We start from the raw sequence: 22,528 nt of genomic DNA, 5'->3' as shown, positions 1-22,528 counted from the left end.
CGTACCAAAGCTGTAGTGCTTGACAATTATATTTAAAATTTTCTGTATTTGACATCATTTAGCGGTCAAAACATTTTATATAAGATTACGAAATGTTAATATAAAAGGATAACATCCTATACTTACAAGTGCGTAGTGCAATGGATGTGAGATTTGCGATCATGATTTCTAATTCTAGAAAGCATTTAACATGCCCACCTCTATAAAATTGTATTAACGGAGGCTAAATTTGAGAAAATTTAGACCGGCCTAGCCCAGCCTGAGCCCACTAGATTTTGGCCCGCTCACAAACCATAGTGGACAGGGCTAGGCACAGATCTCGTTATTCAGTCGTCACAAAAAAATCTTGTTGCCCAGAAAAATTTTATTGCCGTGAGCCTAGTCCAAAATATTTATCTTACCTATTTATATTGTAAACTTCACGGTTAAATGCTATGGTAGTTGTGCTGGTCAAACTCTTTTTTTAAGTTTGGCTAGCCTTTTAAGAAAAAATATTAACAATATCTGTATCTCCAAGTTTATTATGAAAATAGATTTAAAGATTTATCTAATGATACTAATTGTGTACTATAAATATTAATAATTTCTTGTATATATTTGATCAAAGTTTAAAACGCTTAATTTCTCGAAAAAGCGATAACGACACTTTATTTTGGAACTGAGGGAGTACATAATACGTGGCAGCTCTAAACAAAGTATCGGATCAGAATCGGCTTGTATATGTTTCGTTGATTTCCCAATGATAGGATCAAGATGCCTAAGAGGGGGATGGATTAGGCTAATTTTAAATTCTTTACAATAATTAAGTCCTACACTTAGCCCACTTCACCTCTTTGTGCTAAGAATGTGATTCTATTGATTTACCGCACAAAAGTTTAGCACTATAAGTTCTAATCCTACTCTAGCATGACAATTTTAGGAATGTAAAGACAAAAAATGAATTGCTCGAATGTAAATGCTCAAAGTAAAGAGAGAGAAAGGAACGCGGTGATGTTTTACAAAGGTATCGGAGAGTCGCCACTCTCCACTAGTCCTCGTTGGAGCACCCGCTCAAGGGTGTAGCTCCCACTTGATCCGTGCAAGGATCAAGTGCTCTCTACGGGCTGATTCTTCGACACTCCGTCACCAAGAATCGTCCACAACCGCTCACAACTTGAGTTGGGTCATCCACAAGCTCTGTTGGATGATCACTAAACTCCCAATCACCACGAATCCGTCTAGGTGATGGCTATCACTAAGAGTAACAAGCACAAACTTTCACTTGACCACGACAAGCCTAATAAGAAGGGTGGATGCACACTTGCTACTCTCCTTGCACTAATGAGGCCTTAATCTTGGATTTTCAAATCTCAATCACCTCACTAGGCTCTTGTTTTTTACACTCTCAAGGGTGTTTCTCAGCTGAACAAATAGGTAAGAGACCTCCCTTGAACGAGTGGAGTAAGTATTTATACCCTTTCATTCAAAACATAACGTTTGAAGGTTGAGTCATCACTCTGCGGGGTGACTGGACGCTCCGATCTGTTATCCCCGCCACTATGTCAGAAAGAGCCGTTAAGTTCTGACCGGACTCTGACCTGCGTCCGGTCAGCACTGACCGGACGCGTTCGGTCACGAAAAATGCTCTCTGGATCCTTACTGATATTGATCGGACGCTGGCACCCAGAGTCCGATCACTTTGCAGTTCAGCGTCCGGTTAGTTACCGGATCCTGGCCAACGTCCGGTCAGCACTGACCGGACACGTCCGATCAGCACTGACCGGACACGTCCGATCAGGAATCTCCCTCTCTGGAGTTGACCGGACGCAGGCACCCAGCGTCCGGGCACTTTTCACTCATTGTTCGGTCGCAACCAGACGGCTTCAGATGATCAAATGAACTGACCGAACTCACTCTTCAGTGTCCGATCACAACCAGACCAGCGTCCGGTCAGTCATTTGACCCTCCATTCACTTTCAACTCGAAATCATATGTGAATGAAGTTTGCTCCAATTGATTTTAGGGCTACTCCGGAGCTACCTAGTGCTAGATATGACAAGTGTGCACCACACCTAATCCATTAGACTCACTTATGTCAAGCTACTAATCCATACCCCTCTTAATAGTACGACCAAAAGAAAAAACAAAGTCCTAAATTACTCTAAGTGTCTCTTCAACACTAAACGATACTTAGAACTATCCATCCTTAACCTTGTCGTTTATCCTTTGAAAACTGAAACGATTTCCATCGTAGGGGCATGACAACCATGATTGCCCAATCAATTGCCATTACCATGACCTAACTTAAATTGCATCTGCAAAACATACGTTAGTTATAGTAATCTCGTATTGTCATTAATCAACGAAACCCAACTAGAGGCCTAGATGCTTTCACCCAATTCTAATAAAAGTTCATGGAAACCGAAAGCTCCATTAAAAATCAAAATCTTTTTATGGTACTTACGAAGAGGAGTTATATTGACCAAGAATAATTTTGCTAAGCGTGACATGGTATTAACGTGTTGCTTTTGTCATAAAGATGAGACAATTAGGTACCTATTTTTTCTAATGCCACTTAGCTCGTTCTATTTAGTCGATTATTCAGGTGGCTACCAGTAGACTAACTAAAACCCTAGAGTGTTTCTCACTTGTTTGGTTGATGGTTAGATGGTTATAGAATGATTCAGTAAAGAGTTAAAACCACTACCACTTGGAGTGGCTGCTACTTGCCGGTCACTTTGGCTTAATAGAAATGATATTGTTTTTTAAAATATATATTGTTCATGTGCAGGTTATTTATTCAGTCATCCACGGGCTACGTACTTGAGCTATTCTACATGCTTCTTAAGACTTGTTGTGGTGGTCTCGCAACATCTGACGCAGGTGCCCAAGGATATTTTCTCCCACGCACAAGAGTGGCAATCTAATCTACTAATTGATAGTAACTGAATGTGTCGATCTCCTTTTATTTTTGGATTAAGTCCACTTTTGGCCCTCAACTCTTGTGTTGGTCTAATTTTAACCCTCAATTACAAAACCGTCTAGTACCGGTACCCTAACTGTCAAAACCGTTCACTTTTAGCACCTGGGCGGGGGCAAGGCTGTTTTGACCGACGTTGAGCGGTTTTGACCACGCCACGCTGGCATTGACCGCCACGTAGGACGTTGGCCTGAGTCTCAGCGATATGTGGGGCCCGCGCCCACCGCAGATGCTGGGCTCGACAACGTCCACTTCACCGCCGCGCTGTCCCGCCGGCTATTCCCTCCTCCCACGCCTTCGCCTCTGTCCGTCGTCGAAGTTCATGGAAGAGGATCTGCCATGGCGGTCGGTAAAAATCTCCAATGAACCGACCTTCCGTGGCTATAAAACCAGCCATGGCCACCATCCAGGAGCGCCTCACCGAGCTCCATCTTCCTCTACTCTGCGCTGTGCTCTCCTCTGCCCTCCTCCTCCACCCTCCCTGCTTCCCTCCCCCTGCCCAAGACCGCCACGGAGTCGCCCAACGCCCTCCACCTCGCTGGAGCCGTCGTCACGCCGCCACCCTGCTCTACTAGCCCGCACCTGCCTTCCCATCTCCTCTGCTCCATCTTCTCTCTGTAATCCCTCTGCTCTGTGAACGCCACTGCCTTGCTCCATCTCGCTCGCCCGGCACCGCGCGCCGCCCTGCGCCCTCTTTCCCTCCGACTCCCTTTCTCTCTCTCTCTTCTTTCCCTCTCTTGCTCGCCCTCTCCCTTCACTTGCTCTGGTGCTCGGGTGGATGGAGGGCAAGGTCGCTGCCTCCGCTCTCCCTGCCCGGCTGCGATGACCTCCGCGGCATCGGGGTCCGCCTCGCCGACCTCGCGCACTCCGTGCGCGTCCACTTCTCCTAGGTTGCGCGGGCGACGCCGGTGGCTGGGACAACCCGCCGCCTGCCAGGGCACACGGACCACCACCTCTTCCTCTGATGCGTGGCGAGATGAGCTGGGCGCGCCGCGGTGCGATGCGCAGAGGATCGGCTTGCCCACCTTGGCAGATTGATGTAGAAGTCCGGCAGAGGCGACGTAGAAGTACCGCGGAGGCGATGGACGGTAAAACGATGAGCCGACGTCTCCTCTGCTTTCGGCCGACTGCGTCGCCGCCCCAAATCCGCCGCCTCTAAGCTGTCCCGGGCTGATTCCTTGGGCCACCAGCACCTCCGCCCCGTCGACCTCTCCGACACCTCATCCTGGGCCATCGAGCGCCGGAGCGTTCTCCTCCCGGCTCGCGAACAGGGCGGTAGTGCTCGAGCAAGTTGCGGCGACAGTGCGCGTCCACCTCGTCCACCGTCACAAGTGCCGCCGCCGCCGGTGCTGGTTACTTTGATCTCCTACCCGTCGTTGACTCGTCCATTAGCACCTACGCCCTGAAGCCAATCCCCTCGTCGGTGGTGGCGTCGGCCAACCCGTCATCCACGGACTCGACACGGGAGCCCAAGCGGATGTGGACCTGGCGGCGGCAGCACGTCGTCTTCCTCTTCCTCGTCGTCACCCATGGATGGCGGTCGCACTAGGAGCTCCATGGTCGAAGCTGCCCCACCCGCGACGTAAGCGTCCGCGGCGGCAGCGCGAGAGGGAGGGGAGGGAGGTGATGAGTGGGCCCCATATGTTAATGAGATAGAGGTTGGCATCCTACGTGGTGGTGGGGTATCACTGCTAGACGGTTTTATAGTTGAGGGTTAAAATTAGACGAACTCTATAGTTGATGGGCCAAAAGTGAACTTAATTTTTTTTTTGGCCTGTGTGCCTCTTTGTGGTAATGCTTTGATTATTTAATAAAAACTTCCTTTTATAAAAAAAAGCACACCACTCTCGTACGTACGTGATCCCTTTCCATCTATACACAGGAGTAGATGGCGCAAGGGACTCCGCGCGCAATGTAATGTAATAATCCGGAAGAAACAAATAAAAACAAAGAGAAGAGACAAAGGGCGGTGGTGAAGGTGAACTGGTTAACCCCATGGCTAGCGCTAGTGGGGAGGAGAAGGCGGCAGGGCGCGTGGCGCTGCATCGGCTGTTTGCGTTCGCGGACACGACGGACGCCGCGCTCATGGCCGTGGGCGCCGTCGCCGCGGTGGTGAACGGGATGGCGCAGCCGCTCATGACCTTCATCTTGGGCGACGTCATTGATGCCTTCGGCTCCGGAACCACCGACGGCGTCGTACACAGGGTCGTCCAGGTACGTAATAACCTAGCCACCACTACATGATATTCTTCATCATCGTAGATTTGGAGTACGGAAGCAATACTATTTCCCCTAGGGTCCTAAGGTGTGCCCTTTTGCACTTTGTTTTTGGCCCATATATAAGACACATTTTGGCCCAAAGCTACTGTCAAACTAACCAGTAATTTTTTCTTCTAAAAAAAAGTAATTTGCTCTTTTCACAAGTAATAAGAAACACATTTATACATTATAAAAAAAGAAACACATTTATACTACTGGTCATACACAACATGCACGTACAGTAGGACATGGGACATGGGTCAAATGATCGGTGCTTGCTTTGTCAGGGTAATGGCTTTGTCATCTTTACATCTTTGACCAAAGCCCCATTCTTGTTTCAGGTGATAATGAACTTTGTTTATCTTGCCATTGGATCAGGAGTAACTTCAACCCTCCGTAAGTGGATTTCCTCCTACCAAACTACGATATCATATCAACTACCTCTATAGGGAATTTGTCAAATATAGTAGATAATTATTGCTTTTGCTTATACCGAGTTCATTTTTTTTTACTTTCTATTAACGACAGCATATTGTTACTAGAAACAACCCTTCTTCCATTTTGATAATTTGTATGTATTTCCCTAGAGGTATCATGTTGGACAATTACTGGAGAAAGACAGGCGGCACGAATCAGAGCCTTGTATCTCAGGGCAATTCTGCGACAGGATATTGCATTTTTTGACATGGAAATGAGTGCTGGGCAAGCGGTTGAGAGGATGGCAGGGGACACATTCCTCATTCAAGATGCCATTGGAGAAAAGGTACTATGCTTTGAGATTATATATATTATATGCAAGAGGTGAACTACAAACAGATAACTGAATTTCTACGGTTTTAATAATATATCGACATGTACAACTACTATTCTAGTACTGAGTGAAGCTTACATGCAAAACTCTCGCTTTAATTTGGGCACTGTTTGATGCTACAGAGAAACTAAGTTCCTAATGTGTTTCTGCTCAAATTCTCTTTAGGTTGGGAAGTTCATACAGCTCCTTTCTACTTTCATTGGTGGCTTCATCATTGCATTCACAAGAGGATGGCTCTTGGCCCTTGTTATGCTTTCAACCGTCCCTCCAATTGTCATTGCCGGTGCAATTGTTTCAAAGTTGTTGACAGGACTCTCCACCCGAATGCAAGCAAACTATAGTGATGCTGGAAATGTTGTGGAGCAAACTCTTGGTGCCATTAGGACGGTTAGTGCTACTAGGAAACACTTTTTTTTTGTTTATTTATCCATTTCCTATCATCACCAGTAACTTCCTGATATCGTGCTTACCTGGTTTATCTGTTTATGCTTATTTGAAGGTTGTTTCATTCAATGGAGAGAATCAGGCTATAACAAAATATAACACGTTCATAAGAAAGGCATATCAATCTTCTCTGCAAGAAGGTGTTGTAAATGGCCTTGGATTTGGTTTAATAATGGCAATCTTATTTTCGAGTTATGGGTTGGCTGTTTGGTATGGATCTAAACTGATAGTCGAGCGAGGTTATAATGGTGGCATGGTCATTTCTGTTATCATGGCTATCATAATGGGAGCAATGTAAGTTTCGTACACTGATCATGATCATTTAAAATTTTCTTAAATGAACAATGACAATGATGATAAGTGAACTATGTTTCTGCATGGATCAGCCTCGACTCCGTCACAGTGACTGACTGTATCTATCTTCTGTCTAATTAAATGTAAAGTGTACTATTGCGCTTCCAAGGAAAACATTTGTGTAACTTGTGATACCAAATAAACTTCCCAATAAGGATTAAATCACGCATCTTTCAAACAAAATATTCTGTATCTATTTTTAAACCATTCATTATATTTACTGATTTCGGTTATATATATACTTCTCTTCTGCAGGTCCTTAGGTCAGACAACACCATCAGTAACAGCTTTCGCAGAAGGTCAAGGAGCAGCATATAGAATGTTCAAGATAATTGAACGCACGCCAGATATTGATATAGATGATACCACAGGTATCATATTGGAGGATATCAAGGGTGATGTTGAACTGAAGGACGTGTACTTCAGCTATCCCACCAGGCCTGAACATTTGATTTTTGATGGATTCTCGTTGCAAGTACCAAGTGGAACAACTATGGCCCTAGTTGGTGACAGTGGCAGTGGGAAATCAACCGTAATCAGTTTGGTGGAAAGGTTCTATGATCCACAGGCTGGAGAAGTCTTGATTGATGGGGTTGACATTAGAAGAATGAAGCTTGGATGGATGAGAGGAACAATTGGTCTTGTCAGCCAAGAACCAGTGTTATTCTCAACTACAATAAGGGAAAACATTGCCTACGGAACAGAAAAGCGAACACTTGAAGAGATCAAGAGAGCAATAGAGCTTGCTAATGCTGCTATATTCATTGACAAGTTACCAAATGTACAAATGAACTATTACGTCCATAATAACGTTTACCTAGTTGCTAATTTTCTGCTACTCCCATTATTAATCAATATATATCGTGAAACATCGCAGGGTCTTGACACAATGGTCGGGGAACATGGAACTCAACTGTCTGGAGGGCAGAAACAAAGAATAGCAATTGCTAGAGCAATCATAAAGAACCCTAAGATCTTACTACTGGATGAAGCAACCAGTGCGTTGGATATGGAATCGGAGCGGGTAGTTCAAGAAGCATTGAATAGGATAATGGTTGAAAGGACAACAATTGTTGTTGCTCATCGCCTAAGCACAGTGAAGAATGCTGATGTGATATCTGTCCTACAGCACGGGAAGATGGTGGAACAAGGTATACCCATGTGAAAAAATGTTCAATTAAAAAGTACATAAGTGGATATATTTGCTTATTAACATTTAGAAAACTTATTTCTATGTAGTTTCCATTTTCAGCTATCCTAAATTCCTAACTATCATTTCTTCATTTTGCAAACTGCTCAAATTTTTTATTATAGATATAGATACATAGCCATTTTCCCACATGCTGTAATAGCCATAAATGTCAGAAAGATCCCCTGTGTGCCACTGAATCTCAGCGAAATTCCTTATGTGCTACTCATTGTCTCAATGACATGTGGATCCCAGAAAAGGAGTAGCTAGTAAGGAATTGTGTGAACATTCAGTGGCATATGGGGAATTATCCTAAAAAAGTGTTATTCCTTTTGTTCAACTTGAAAGTCAACCTGCAAACTAGGTAGATAATAACGTGGTAGTTGTTTGTGTGAATTCTGAGCAGGTTCACATGTTGGCCTGATGAAGATACCTGGAGGTGCTTACTCTCAGCTGATTCATCTACATGAGACTCAACAAGAGGCAGAAAACGTCCACCCTGATATGAAAATTACAAACAGTTTTGGCTCCAGATCTATTGATAGCAAACCAAGGAGTCAAAGTATTTCCAGGAGATCAACCAGTAAAGTTTCCTCTTTTGGGCACTCTATCCCTGCTCCACTTGGCTTACCTGATCCAATGGAAATTAGTGATGCTCCTGACATAGAAGAAGCTACAGACAAAGTGACTAGCTCTCAGAAGAAAGCTTCGATTGGCAGACTCTTCCATCTGAACAAGCCAGAAACTTTTGTTCTTGCACTTGGTTCTATAACTGCTGCCATGCATGGTATTATGTTTCCTATATATGGCATATTGATTTCAACTGCGATAAAGGTGTTCTATGAGCCACCTGAAGAACTACTGAAGGATTCCAGATTCTGGGCAAGCATGTTTGCTGTGCTAGGCGCTTGCACATTTGTTTTGATTCCAATAGAGTACTTCCTGTTTGGACTAGCAGGTGGAAAGCTTGTGGAGCGCATACGTTCAATGACGTTCCAAAGTATAATGCGCCAAGAAATCAATTGGTTCGATAAACCAGAACACTCGAGGTGTGTGTTTAATCTTTTTCCTCATTGTTATTCAGAGATATATGACTACGAATCAGTATCTTAGTGCTGCTCCTAGTAGAATTAACAAATATAAGAACATTGGCATGTATTATAAAAAACAATACCAGTCGTCATTCATGTGTTTATTTATGTTTCAATTCTACGAAAAGTTTAAATGTTGTTTGATGAAAGGCTTATATATGCTTGCAAGCACTGTTGGCCCCTGGATCTCCGGCACGGGTGAGCCAACCGCTCACTGACGTTGCCGACCACACACTATGGCTAGAGGTAAAAGAATGGAGGGAGAACAGAGCGCACACACAGCACAAGCACCAGCGTTGGCCGGAGCTTTGCAGAGGAGATGGCAAAACTGAACTCGCGCTCTTTACTGAGTTGTTGTGGGAAGCTATATATACAACTCTACCCATCTAATCCTATCAGTGACTAGATGCGACAGCAGGACGGACTTTGACGCCTGCCCCTGCTGTGGCTACAGTGCGGTAGGGGAGCCTTTCGGCGCCTGCCCCTGTAGCGGTTACAGTGCAGCAGCAGGGAGCCTTTCGGCGCCTGCCCCTACCGCGCGTTCATACTGGGAAGCAGCAGATTACTTAACAATTATTCCCCTAATCCTATTGCTAACCCTAGAACCCCCTCCATGCCGATCATCTTCTTCAGCTCCGTAAACCGAAGACGGCCGAGCGGCTTGGTGAGGACATTCGCGAGTTGTCGACCAGTTTCGACGAACTCGATGACGATCTGCCATCCATCGATATAGTTCCTGAGGAAGTGGAACTTGACGTCGATGTGCTTACTCCGGTCGTGGAGAACCGGATTCTTCGCAAGGGCGATGGCGGGCTAGCTGTCCACCATCAGTGCTGGTGGGTCAGCTTCCACACCGGTTAGCTCGCCCAGCAGCCGACGTAGCCACACAGCTTGGCACATCGCTGTGGCCGCCGCCACGTACTCTGCCTCGCACGTGGACAGCGCCATCACCTTCTGTTTCAGCGACAACCATGAGATTGGAGTCAACCCGAGGAAAACGAGCACGCCAGAGGTACTCCGCCGTCCGTCGATGTCCCCTGCCATGTCTGCATCGCTGAACACAATAAGCTGTAGCCCACTTCCACCGGTCTTGGGGAAGACGATCTCCTGATCCATCGTCCCCTTGATGTAGCGCAGCAGTCGCTTCACCGCAGCCCAGTGATCCTCTCGGGATCCTCCATGAAGCAGCTGACATAGCCCACGGCGAACGCAATGTCCGGCCTCGTGTGGACTAGGTAGCGCTAGACCGTCGACGATGCTCCGGTAGAGTGTTGCATCTACCTTCGTCGTGGTACTGGCCTTTGTCAGGTTCAACCGCTCCTCCATCGGAGTCACGCACCGCTTGTACTCAGCCATGCCGCTCCGTTCCAACAGCTTTGAGGCGTACGCGCTTTGACCAAGCGTGAGCGCGTCCTTCCCCTGTCTCACCTCGATGCCGAGGTAGTAGGAGAGCGCGTTGAGATCGCTCATTCGAAAATGAGCCGCCATCTCGCACTTGAAGCTGTCGATGTCCTTCGCACGCGTGCCGGTGACGATCAAGTCGTCCACATACACGTCAACGGACGAGCTCCTTCTTCCCCCGTCGCTGCGTGTAGAGCGCGTGCTCGGTTGCGCACCGTGTGAACCCAAGCTCGCCCAGCGTGGCGTCAAGCTTGGCGTTCCACGCTCGTAGGGCCTGCCGCAACCCGTAGAGCACCTTGCGCAGTCGGAGTACCCTGTGCTCCGCCCCCTTGATGGCGAAACCCGGAGGTTGCCTGACGAAGATCGTCTTCGCAAGCTCGCCGTTGAGGAAGGCTGATTTTACGTCCAGGTGATGGACGCACCAATTCTTCGTTGCTGCCAAAGCCAGCTACAGTCAGATAGACTCCATGCGTGCTACCGGCGCAAAGACTTCCTCGAAGTCGATGTCCTCACGCTGGACAAAGCCTCGGGCGACGAGGCGCGCTTGTGCTTGACAATGGCGCCGCGTTCGTCCCGCTTGACCTTGTACACCCACTTCAGGCCGATCGGACGACATCCTGGAGGTGGATCGACGAGCTCCCAAGTCTCGTTTTCCTCGATCACCTTCATCTCCTCCAGCATCGTCCGTCGCCAATTTGCATCGCGCTCGGCCAGCGCGAACGTGGGTGGTTCCTCTGCACTAACAAGAAGCAGCTTTGGGTCATTGAGCAGCCGACTCGCCAGGCTTGAGGGCCCTGTGCCGCCGACGATGTCGTCCAGCCTATGGAACCGCACCTCCTCACCGTCGTGGAAGGCATCCACGAACTCAGTGATGTTGCTTGGAGGTGAGGCGAACTCGATCGATGTTGATGGAGTTCCTTGTTCCGCCGGAGTGGTCGGCACAGCACCTGGAGTGCTTGGCACCCCGGCTGCAGTGCTCGGCACTACTCCTGAATTGCTCGTCACCACTCCTGGAGTGGTCGGCACCACTGCAGGAGTGCTCGGCACCAGTCTTGGAGTGATCGCCACCACTGCAAGACCTCTCGGCTCCGCTACGGGAGCGTTCAGCATCCGTCCTGGAGTGGTCGGCACCACTGCAGGACCGCTCGGCACCACCCCTGGAGTGCTCGGCTCTGTTGCTGGAGTGGTCGGCACCTCCTCTCCAGCGTCTCTACCACCGTGGATGACCAAGTGCTCGACGATGAAGGTGCTGGTGAAGCCGCCAGCTTCCCCTGTGCCTGGACTAGTCCTAGTCCCTAGGCCGTCTTCTCGTCGAACACGACATCACGCGAGACAACCACCTTGCCTCCGCGTGGGTCATAGAGCCGGTACGCCTTGGTACCTTCCGCGTAGCCCAGGAGCACCATCGGTGTGCTCCTGTCCTCCAGCTTGGTGAGGACCGGCTTCGCCTTTCTGACGTGGCCGATGCAGCCGAATGTCCGGAGAAAGGATACGCTCGGCTTATGCCCATACCAAGCTTCGAACGGCGTCTTGCCCTTCAGGGCCTTGGTGGGCGCAGCGGTTGAGGATGAACACTGCCGTGGTCATCGCCTCACCCCAGAACCTTGCCGGCATGCTCTTGGCCTTCATCATGGATCAAGACATGCCGACCACCAGTCTGGTTCCGCCACTCCACCACGCCATTCTGTTGTGGCAAGTATGGCACGGTGTGGTGTCGCAACACACCTTGATCCACGCAGTACGCAACGAACTTCCACCGAAGTGAATTCAGTCGCCGCGATCAGTCCGCAACACGCACAACTTCTTACCGCTCTCCGCCTCCGCACGCGCCTTGAACTTCTTGATTGCCTCCACCGCCTCGTCCTTGCTCGTCAGGAGTTGCAGCCACATGTAGCAACTGCAATCATCCACGAGTAGGAGAAAGTACCGCCAACCATCGTTTGTGGCTGGCGTGATTGGCCCGCAGAGATCGTTGTGGACGATCTCGAGAGCGTCCGTCGCGCGATACTTGGCCGCCTTTGGGAATGATAGCATCCTTTGCTTCCCGGCCAGGCAGCTGTCACACAGCTTGCCTCCGTGCTTGATGTGAGGCAACCCTCAGACCATCTTCTCCAGCCGACCGAGCGCGTCGAAGTTGAGATGACCGAACCGGGCATGCCACAGCCACGGCTCCTCGGTGTGCCGTGCTGCCAGGCACACCGGCTACTCCACCTTCAAGTCAAGCAGGTATAATCGATTACGTGAGCATTTTACCTTCGCAAGAAGACGTTGCTCCCGATCCTGAATCTTCAGGTTCCCGCTCTCGATCAGTACCTCGCATCCACGCTCGTCCAGCTGCTCGATGTTGACGATGCTTGAACGCAGCTGCGGGATGTAGTACACATCCGTCAGCGCGCGGTGCTCACCGTTTTGGCACCTAAAGATGATGGTGCTGCACCCTCAAATCGCCACCCTTGAGCCATCACCGAACTTCACCGTGCCGGTCACATTGCCGTCGAGCTCGGAGAAGGCTTCCTTGGAGCCCGTCAAGTGGTTGCTGGCGCCAGACTCCAGGTCCCACCGCTGCTCCTGTTCGCCGCCAACACGTCCAAGGTGGACTTGGGCGCGCGATTCGTCGAGGTTGACAGCCTTCAGAGCCTTCCTAGGCCCTTTCACCGCCATCGCCTCTCCCTTCTTCTTGGCCTCATCATCATCATCAGCCTACGCCAGATGAGCCTCAGCCTTCTTCTCCTGCTTGCGATTTGGGCACTCCTTTGCCCAATGGCCTATCTTCCCGCAGCGCCGGCAGGCGTTGGGGTCGACCTTCTTCTTTTTCTTCTCCGAAGAAGTCTTGCCGCGGCGCTTGCCATCGCCACCGCAACTGGAGGAGGCTTACCCGGAGTTCCTCCGTGCAGCCCTACTCCTCCTTTGTCAGCAGCAGCTTGCCGCTGTCCGTCGTTATTGTGGCCTGCTCCATGCGCTCGTCCACCACCCGCAGACGGCCTGTCACATCCTCAATGGTGAGGGTGGACAAGTCCAACATCATCTCTATGCAGAGAACGATCTGGATGTACTTCACTGGCACGGAGTGGAGGTACTTGGAGACCGTCTCCTCTTCGTCGATGATGACGCCGTGGCTCCTCAGCTTGCTGATGAGCGACTGCAGGCGGAGGGAGAAGTCCTCCACCGATTCACCATCCTTGAACTTGAGGTTGGCATACTCCTGCTTCAGTAGCTGGGCCGTCTCCTTCTTTGCGCGGTCGGAGCCAACGCGCATCGCTGCAATGGCCTCCCACGCCTCCTTAGCAAAGTTCTTCGCCCCCAACAGCTCCCTGTACTCCGCTGGCACAGCAGCGAGGATAGCCTCCAACGCTGACATGTCGTCTTCTTCGTTGTCGGTGCCCTTGTCAATGGCATTCCAGAGCCGTCGGGCTCTGAGCTTGGCCTTCATGGTCACCGCCCACTCGCCATAGTTGGTGCGAGTCAGTGTCGGCCAACTGGTGCCGCTGACCTCCCGCACCGTGCGCACGACGACCTCCTGTCGTGGCTGGGCAGCCACAGCAGCGCCACTGCTGTCGCCCATCTTCAAACCGTCTGTCATTGCCAGTGGTTAGTCCGACGACGACGCTTGTATGGCGTTGATACCACTTGTTGGCCCCTGGATCTCCGGCACGGGTGAGCCGACCGCTCACTGATGTTGCCGACCACACACTATGGCTAGAGGGAGAAGAAGGGAGAGAGAACAGAGCGCTCACACACACAACACAAGCACCTGCGTTGGCCGGAGCTCTGCAGAGGAGATGGCAAAACTGAACTCGCTTTCTTTATTGAGTTGTAGTGGGAAGCTATATATACAACTCTACCCATTTAATTCTAGTACATAGACATGTCAGGCTGTCATGCTGCTACAGTGTGTAGATGTGACAGCAGGGCTGACTTTGACACCTGCCCCTGCTGTGGTTACAGTGCGGCAGGAGAGCCTTTCGACGCCTGCCCCTGCCGCGCAGTTCACACAGGGGAGGAGCATATTACTTAACAAGCACTATTACTGTAAGCTTTACTCATACCGTAACTCTCCATATTCTATCAGTGGATCAATTTGTGCAAGGCTATCGACTGATGCTCTGAATCTGAAGCGACTAGTTGGAGACAATTTAGTACTTAATGTCCAGACTGCATCAACTATCATATCAGGCTTCACCATAGCAATGGTGGCAAACTGGAAGCTGGCACTGATTATCACAGTTGTGATCCCTTTTGTGGCTTTCCAAACCTATGCTCAGATAGTGTTCCTGAAAGGTCTCAATAGAAATGCAAAGGTACAGGCACTAAGGTGTTGTTTATACAAGCATTTATCATATTGCAATCTGTTTCTATTTCATTTCGTCTAATTGTTTGGTGGGGTGCAGTTGAGGTATGAAGAAGCAAGTCAAGTAGCAACTGATGCAGTTGGTGGCATCAGAACTGTAGCGTCTTTTTCTGCTGAAAACAAGGTGGTGGACGCCTATGAGAAGAAGTGTGAATCTCCAAGAAGGCAAGGGATAAAGGAAGGTGTTGTTGGTGGCTTGGGGTTTGGCTTCTCATTCCTTGCTTTCTACCTCACGTATGCTCTGTGCTTCTATGTTGGTGCAAAGTTTGTTCAGCAAGGAACAGCAACATTTCCAGAAGTGTTTAGGGTGATATGAATTCTTATCTATTCCATATACAGTTTGTCAGTACACATATTATTGGTTAACTATTATCCAATGGCTGGCTTTCAGGTTTTCTTCGTATTAGCTTTAGCTACAGGTGGGGTCTCGCGAACAAGTGCAGTTGGGGCAGACAGCGCCAAGGCTAATGATTCAGCCATCTCTATCTTTGAAATTCTTGACCATAAGTCTAAGATCGATTACAGCAGCGAGGAGGGTGTGACCATCACAAGTGTGAGGGGTGACATTGATTTCCAGAAAGTCTGCTTCAAGTATCCATTGAGACCGAATGTTCAAATCTTCAAGGATTTGTCATTGAGAATTCCTTCTGGAAAGGTTATTTTTTTGTTGAAGTTTAGATGTATCTTACATATTTCATCTGATGCATATATAACTTAATTTCAATGACATTATCCTTGTAGACTGTTGCACTGGTAGGAGAGAGTGGAAGCGGGAAGTCGACGGTGATTGCCCTACTCGAAAGGTTCTATGACCCAGAATCTGGTAAGATCTTTCTTGACGATGTGGAACTTCATGTCCTCAAAGTTAGCTGGCTTCGACAGCAAGTTGGGCTTGTTGCACAAGAGCCAGTGTTATTCAATGACACAATCCGCGCCAACATAGCTTATGGGAAGCAAGGGGGAGTATCTGAAGAAGAGGTCATTGCTGCTGCTGAAGCAGCCAATGCGCACACGTTCATCGCCGCACTGCCTGATGGGTACAACACCATCGTTGGTGAAAGAGGGAGCCAATTGTCAGGTGGGCAGAAGCAGCGTGTTGCCATCGCAAGGGCCATCATAAAGGACCCCAAGTTACTACTGCTGGACGAGGCCACAAGTGCGCTAGATGCGGAGTCAGAGCGAGTGGTTCAAGAGGCGCTCGACCAGGTGATGGTTGGTAGAACCACCGTGGTGGTGGCACATCGCTTATCAACAATCAGAGGTGCAGATATCATCGCTGTTTTGAAGAACGGGGCAGTTTTGGAGAAAGGTAGGCATGAAGAACTAATGCATGTAAAGGATGGAACCTATGCCACACTTGTTGAGCTCAGTTCTAGTTCTGCATGACCTGAAAACCAACATAAACATGGATGGAATAATCAGTAAAAGGGTGCTATATTCAAGTTCCTACTTTAATTGAAGTTGATTCCTACCGCCACGGTGGCAGTAGTATATTATGTACGCGTATGTCTGCATAGATCATGGATAACTAGTTAGTTTTCTCAAACTCAAACACGCCCGTCATTGCATTCAGATAGAAAAAACAATCCGATTCCACGGCAAGGGTTAGTTTTTAGGACATTCGTGCCCTTGGCCGATAGAACAGCCAAATCCATCTTCCTAACTCGGGATCTCCCTGAGGGCCTTAGCACCGGCCATAACCCACAACACTACCTGCTCGCTAATCTCCTGTGCCACCGCTCGGACATCAGGGGCGTAACCATAAAAAACGCAGTGGTTCCGATGCTTCCAAATCGTCCAAGCTGTTAGGATTACATGAGAATGAACACCTTTGCGCTTGGTCTTTGGGGTGCACCGCGCTGTCATGCGCCACCAATCTTGGAATACGTCGTAGTCGGGCCTCAGGGCCAAGTCCTGCACCCCCAATCTGCCAAGCACCGAGGCCCAGACCTGGCGTGCGAAGACGCACGATGTGAGCAAGGGTGCTGTATGGATTCTTCCTCCAGATCGCACGACAAGCATCTGGGAGGATGCTGCAAGCCCCTGCATGCCACAAGAACATCATTTCAGCGACGCCCCATGATTCCACATTCTCTTGTACGGCTCAAATGAAGTGCTGCCAACAAAGAAACGCTTGTACACCGCGTCGTGTACATCCCCGAGGAGTATGGGCACCAAATATGTTGATCAGGTTGGTCGTTCCAGAGTTGGACCTCCTCGATTGCATCCCAAAGGTGCAGGTAGTCGACGATCGCGGACACCGAAAGACCTCCTCCAATGCCTCCAAGACTCCAATCCAATCCAGGTCGTATCTTGCAAGTCCTCCTCCACAGTTCGCCGTGAGCGGGGGGGCCTCTTGGAGAGAAACGAGAACAGGGCCAGTGCTAGGTCTTGGATGGATTTCCCGTGTAACCAACGGCCTGTCCAGAACTAGGTCGACTTGCCGTCGCCGACTGGTTGGTGGTCGGCCTTGGAAAGCTTCCGGATGGAGAGTGGGACCCCAGGTACTTGCATGGAAAGTTGGACAGCTCATAAGATATTCAGCCTGTTCGGTTGGCTGGTTCGTTTCGTTGTTGGTTCGTGAAGAAATACTGCTGACTGATTTGTGTGAGAGAAAAATACTGTTCTAGCTATAAATTTACGATCATTTACGACAAGCCACAGCCAAATAAACAGGCTGCGCCAGTTGAAGCTCTGCCTCCTGACAGCGGATTGGGATCACCGCACTGTTCTGCGTGTTGGTTTGCAGGCCTGAAGCTTCCCGAACAGGCGCAAAATCTGTGCACTTTGAAACAACACGCTACACGCCTGCTGGTTTGTTCCTTGTGAGCCTTGTGTGCTGTTGACCTGTCCATGTCCTGCTGGTGTACCAGGGAAATTAGGGATTGTTTCATTTTGTTTTTCGTTGTCAGTGGAACTCCAATTTATTGAGTGCTCAACATGAAGAATATCAAATTTATCGATCTCCCACTTCAGAATCAGAAGTCGTCCAGTCGCTTCTGTACAAAATACAAGTGGCAGGATACATGTTACATTTTGAGGATATATTTTTTACATTACATCTTCATCAAGTCAGCTGTCGTGAACAAATTTGCTTGTTATGCATATCAGTGCCTGAATCCCCTTAGCAATAAGGTTGACAGTATCGCTTCACAAAAAATAAGGTTGACAATACCCAAATGAAAACCAACCTAAACATATATTATGCCCTACCCAGCAGATGACTTTATGACAACTTAGGAATTGATTTGTACTCCATTCTAAATTATAAGTTATTCTAACGTTTTTAAGATTCAAGCATCTCAAGTTTAACCAAAATTATAAAAAAATTATAAAGATTTATGATATTAAATAAGTATACTATAAAAATATAATTAATGAAGAATTTTAATAATACTTATTTAGTATCATAAATATTATTATTTTATTATATAAATTTAATCAAACTTGAAATGCTTTAACTCTTTAATAAAATTAAAACGACTTATAATTTAGAATAAATGAAGTATTTTTGGATGCGGGTCCCAACAGAGGAAGGTACACAGGCTGCGGTCCCATGCTCCAAGCTACTAGGATACGTGTTAGCTTAGGCTGGGTAAAATTATTTTACAAGATTGATCATCAAGTGCATCTTCTTCGTAACTTATAACTTGCGTATATGCAGCTTGCAACAATATGTGCTCTAGTATAAGTTAACTATTACAGATATATATGCGATTCGGACGGCCTCAATGTCCAAAATGACCTACATATTTATGGAGTTTGAGAAAACATGTAAGGTACCTTGGCTTGTTGAGTATTAAATTAATGGCAGAAGTGCACACTGGAGAAAAAGCATACAGTAGCAACGCCAGCCATGAGAGGTTATGTCTAAGTCTCCGCAGGGACAAATTTGTCTTTGTAAAAACATAGACTTTATCTTCGATGGAATTGGTAAAGCTGCGTTTAGTTCATGAAATTTGGGAATTTGGTTACTGTAGTATTTTTGTTTTTATTTAGCAATTAGTGTTTAATCATAGACTAATTAGGTTCAAAACATTCGTCTCGTGATTTCCAACCAAATTATACAATTAGTTTTTTTTTCATCTACTATTTAATGCTCCATACACGTATCGCAAGATTCGATGTGATGGCTACTGTATCACTTTTTGAGAAAGTTTTTGAGAACTAAACACAGCCTAAGAGAAGAAAATCTTCTAGGAGCAGAGAATCTTCGAGAGTCTTTCTAAAATTTTTTGTTTAAATTATTATTTAGAGAGCAATTGAGTAAAAATTGATTTCTATATCTTTGTACACTCCAACGGCTTTTCTATACCGGAGAGACTAGCGCCCAGATATCCGGACGCCCGCATCTGCTGTCCGTCCATTTTCAATAATTATACCCTTAGGGCATGCTGCCACGCCCATGGATACAGCTTTGTGCTCTGCGCCTGCTACCGCGCCAGCTTCGCTTCCCACGCGCACGCGAGGACCGCTACGCCTGAGGGGGCCACCTCTGCCTGCGCCCCTTGTCGCACCTGCTCATGGATCACTTGGAACATAAAGCATTTCCTACAAGATACGTCCAAAATAGATAAAACATTTACAACATATGCAACATCATTACTAGATTTTGTGAAGTTCCCTAAGAGCAAGTTTAATAATCCCAGCCTGCATCCGGCTGCAAGAAGAACAAAACGGTGACTCCCAGCTAGCTCCCAGCCTGCATCCGGCTGCAAGACTGTTTTTTCCTCTCGTACTCTGTGTTTCAGCCGGCGGCAAGGTAAGCGCTCGCTCAACCTTCTCTCTGCTAGCGTGGCAAGATTTTTGATGACATGGAGTTCATCTCGTCGGCTCACATACGTTATTACCTGCTCTAATGTCTAAGAGTTTTCCGAGTGTTTTATCAAATTACCCCAGAGTGTTCTACGTTACACTAGGGAGATGACAAAGCACTATTCCCGTGTGTCTCCGTTTGTCTTCGGGATATTTTTTTTAATCCAGAAAGTTTAGTCGGACACAGGTCAAAATGAACGGTATCAGCGGAATCCCGAGTGTTTTGAGGAAGATGGCCTTTGGAATTAATTTTGCTAACGTGGCGTCAAAAAGTGGCGCCCGGCTGCCGGTAAGCGGTGCCCTTCCCGCCGCTCCTGTGATTTACGCACCCAACATTTTAGCTAGACCAAAACCCTCGAAGCCTCCGCAGCCAAGAAAAATTTCAGTCCAGCTGCTGACACAACCTACCGCCACCATCGTCTCCGAACCCGGCGCCACCGTAATCCCACGCGCTCCAGTTGCTCCCACTGCCATCCCCATGGGCTAGAAGCTAGTAGCACTAACGAAACTCAGCCAAATACCCAAGTTCTAATTTCTTCCCCAAATAGAAGAGCTCCAGACCCTGTTGGTTTGAACTTATCAAATCAGCATTAGCCAGCCGCAGTATGTTCAGCCCACTCCAATTCCCCATCCCTCGTTAATCCCCAAGCTCTCTCACTACAGATCCGTGGTCCAACCCCTTCTCTGGATGCAAACAGGGCAGCCTATGGTAAGAGAGAGAGAGAGAGAGAGAGAGAGAGAGGCGGAAAAGGAGGAAAATTTTGCTCTCTTTTTTTTTTTGGTTTTCCCGTGATTTGGATTTCGGAGGTCAAGATTTAACTATAGGTTTCCAATTTTGATGCAAGGTGTTGGATTGGAAGAAATCTTGCTCAATCCCCCTCCATGGATCCAAATGAAGGAGCGTGAGGTAAGGGATGGGGCAAAATTTGCAATGTTTCAGTTTCTTCCCGTGATTGTAGATTCGTGACTTGCATTTGTAGTTCTGAGGGAAACTGTAGGATTTGACGAAATCTCGAAGCATCACCTCTGTAATGTTACAAAGAAAGTCCTGAACCGGCGTAATGGTAAGATTATGGTCTTTTCTGCATTTTTTTTTCTCCATTTCTTTCATATTCAGTGAAGTAATTTTTCTAAAATATGGGGAGATCATTTAGGTGAACTTTGATTGATGAATACAGTATAACTACAAAACAACACAGAATTCCGTGTACAAAATGGGAGGAAAGCAAGGAACAATAGAAAGAAAGAAATGATTCCAGAATGAATCAAGCAAGTGGTGTCACCAGTGACTTTTAGTTGGGTGTAAGATTGCAGCTTCAAAGATTTCCCTACAATTTATTTATTTCAAAATTAATCCTTGTAGTACCTAAAATAAATATGAACTACCGAGTACTTCTATCAATCACAATGGCTTATACTGCTATAGATTGATATATCATTGTCGCCACTTTCACTGTCGTAGCGATAGAAGCGACGGTGTAATACTTCCACCGTCGGTTGGAACGATAGCGAGGCCTCCCAAGAATGAAACCGGCGGTTCAGACTTCTACCACCGATGGGTTAACGATAGATGCGGTAGTAGTATTAGAGTTGCATTTGCTCTGTCGCATGAAAAGCTGGGCCGACTGGGATACACATTTTGCCCGTTGGCTCTAAGCTAGCATTTGGTCAACCGGCGGTAAATTTAGCATAAGTGTTGAATTGCCTCAACTTCCAATACCGTTCGAATCACTATTACTTCCGTTGTCTGAAGCCTAAGAGCCGCGTACCCATTGCTCTACATGTACTTCAAGCCCGGTGCCCTCTGAAACGACCCCTCTCCTTCATCCATCATCCCCTTCTCTTCCAATCTACAAAGAAAATGTCGGACAACCCCATTAAGTTTCCAAGCATCCGTCGTCCAGCGAGGACAAATTGCCTTCCCACCACTCCTCCGAGGAGAACGTCTTCTCCGACGACTGGATGTTGTCTGATTATAGTCTTCCGTGGAGCTCCGAGAAGGAAGACCAGGAGAAGGAGGACGAGGACGAGGCCGATGCCGACGCCGACGATGATGACGACTCCGACGACTCTGACTCTGACTCCAACTCTGACTTTGACTCGCCTCCTCCCAAGCGAGCGAGACGAGCGATCATATTTAGATTAAGTAGTTTATAGTTAGTATAAGTAGTTTTAATAGTTTAGGTTAGTTATTATGCTTCCGGACCAGTACAATCATATACTCGTCCAAATTGTATATATACGTTAGATATATATAATGAATCAGTGAAAACAATTCTATTCGCGCAGATTTGATCTCTTCAATGCCACCTTTTTATATGAAATGCAAAGCAAGTTCTTCCAATACTACTTCCAAAATGCCACTGCACGGATTTGATCTCTCGACGAATGTTTTTTTTGTTTTTCTGTATATATATGAATGAATGAAAAGGAAAAGAAACTATCATGTACGGTTGTGGTTGTTACCAAGAGAATCTAAAAGCAGTTTAACCGCTGACAATCGTCGTATTATAGCGTTGGATTAGCGTAGCAATGGCCGTCATAATACGAACACTGTTTAACTTATCCCATGCCGTCCGTTCTCGCTATCGATCAATCTGGACCAGTCTGTTTGGCAACAAACCTAGAAGCGCTCGGCTCGTTCCCATCTCCCCTCGGGCCCTATCGGTGCCTTGGCGGTGGTTCGACCAACTAAAAACCCCCAATACGAATCCATTAGTTCTCCCCACCTGTTGTTGCTTCATCTTCATTCTCCCAACCCGTTGCTTAATCTTCATTTTGACCCGTAGCCTATACTTGCCCTGCCTCGAGCACCTTGCATTGTCGTCATGGACAATGCCCCATGAAGGCTAGATGG

General features: G+C 47.6%; 1 protein-coding gene and 1 long non-coding RNA gene across 3 annotated transcripts; both read left to right on the top strand.

Moving 5' to 3' along the window:
- Nucleotides 1-4,907: 4,907 nt before the first annotated feature.
- On the top strand, nt 4,908-16,293 carry LOC136551562 (ABC transporter B family member 9-like). 2 transcript variants are annotated; one of them, XM_066543099.1, is made up of 13 exons: nt 4,908-5,173; nt 5,560-5,614; nt 5,806-5,981; nt 6,195-6,416; nt 6,529-6,767; nt 7,083-7,608; nt 7,705-7,978; nt 8,423-9,065; nt 14,578-14,806; nt 14,897-15,163; nt 15,248-15,511; nt 15,598-15,679; nt 15,800-16,293. In XM_066543099.1, exons 1-13 carry the CDS (start codon nt 4,955-4,957, stop codon nt 16,240-16,242), a joined length of 3,639 nt encoding a protein of 1,212 aa, XP_066399196.1. In that variant the 5' UTR covers nt 4,908-4,954; the 3' UTR covers nt 16,243-16,293. The 2 variants fall into 2 exon arrangements, with proteins under 2 accessions (XP_066399196.1, XP_066399195.1); XM_066543098.1 differs by having other exon boundaries at nt 15,598-16,293.
- A 3,887-nt stretch (nt 16,294-20,180) lies between these two features.
- On the top strand, nt 20,181-20,758 carry LOC136551561 (uncharacterized). Its single transcript, XR_010782614.1, has 2 exons — nt 20,181-20,380; nt 20,517-20,758. It is a non-coding gene; the product is annotated as an uncharacterized lncRNA (long non-coding RNA).
- The last annotated feature ends 1,770 nt before the right edge of the window (nt 20,759-22,528 follow it).

Source organism: Miscanthus floridulus, chromosome 4 (assembly GCF_019320115.1).
Source record: "Miscanthus floridulus cultivar M001 chromosome 4, ASM1932011v1, whole genome shotgun sequence".
Lineage (NCBI taxonomy): Eukaryota > Viridiplantae > Streptophyta > Magnoliopsida > Poales > Poaceae > Miscanthus > Miscanthus floridulus.
This window is presented reverse-complemented; position numbering and strand designations above follow the sequence as displayed.

Excerpts from the sequence above, each read along its gene's own strand:
- LOC136551562 (XM_066543098.1), top strand. The coding sequence starts at position 4,955 with ATGGCTAGCGCTAGTGGGGAGGAGAAGGCGGCAGGGCGCGTGGCGCTG. Across the intron at positions 6,417-6,528 it reads CTCTTGGTGCCATTAGGACG|GTTGTTTCATTCAATGGAGA; the intron begins GTTAGTGCTACT and ends GCTTATTTGAAG. Across the intron at positions 15,512-15,597 it reads TGAGAATTCCTTCTGGAAAG|ACTGTTGCACTGGTAGGAGA; the intron begins GTTATTTTTTTG and ends TTATCCTTGTAG.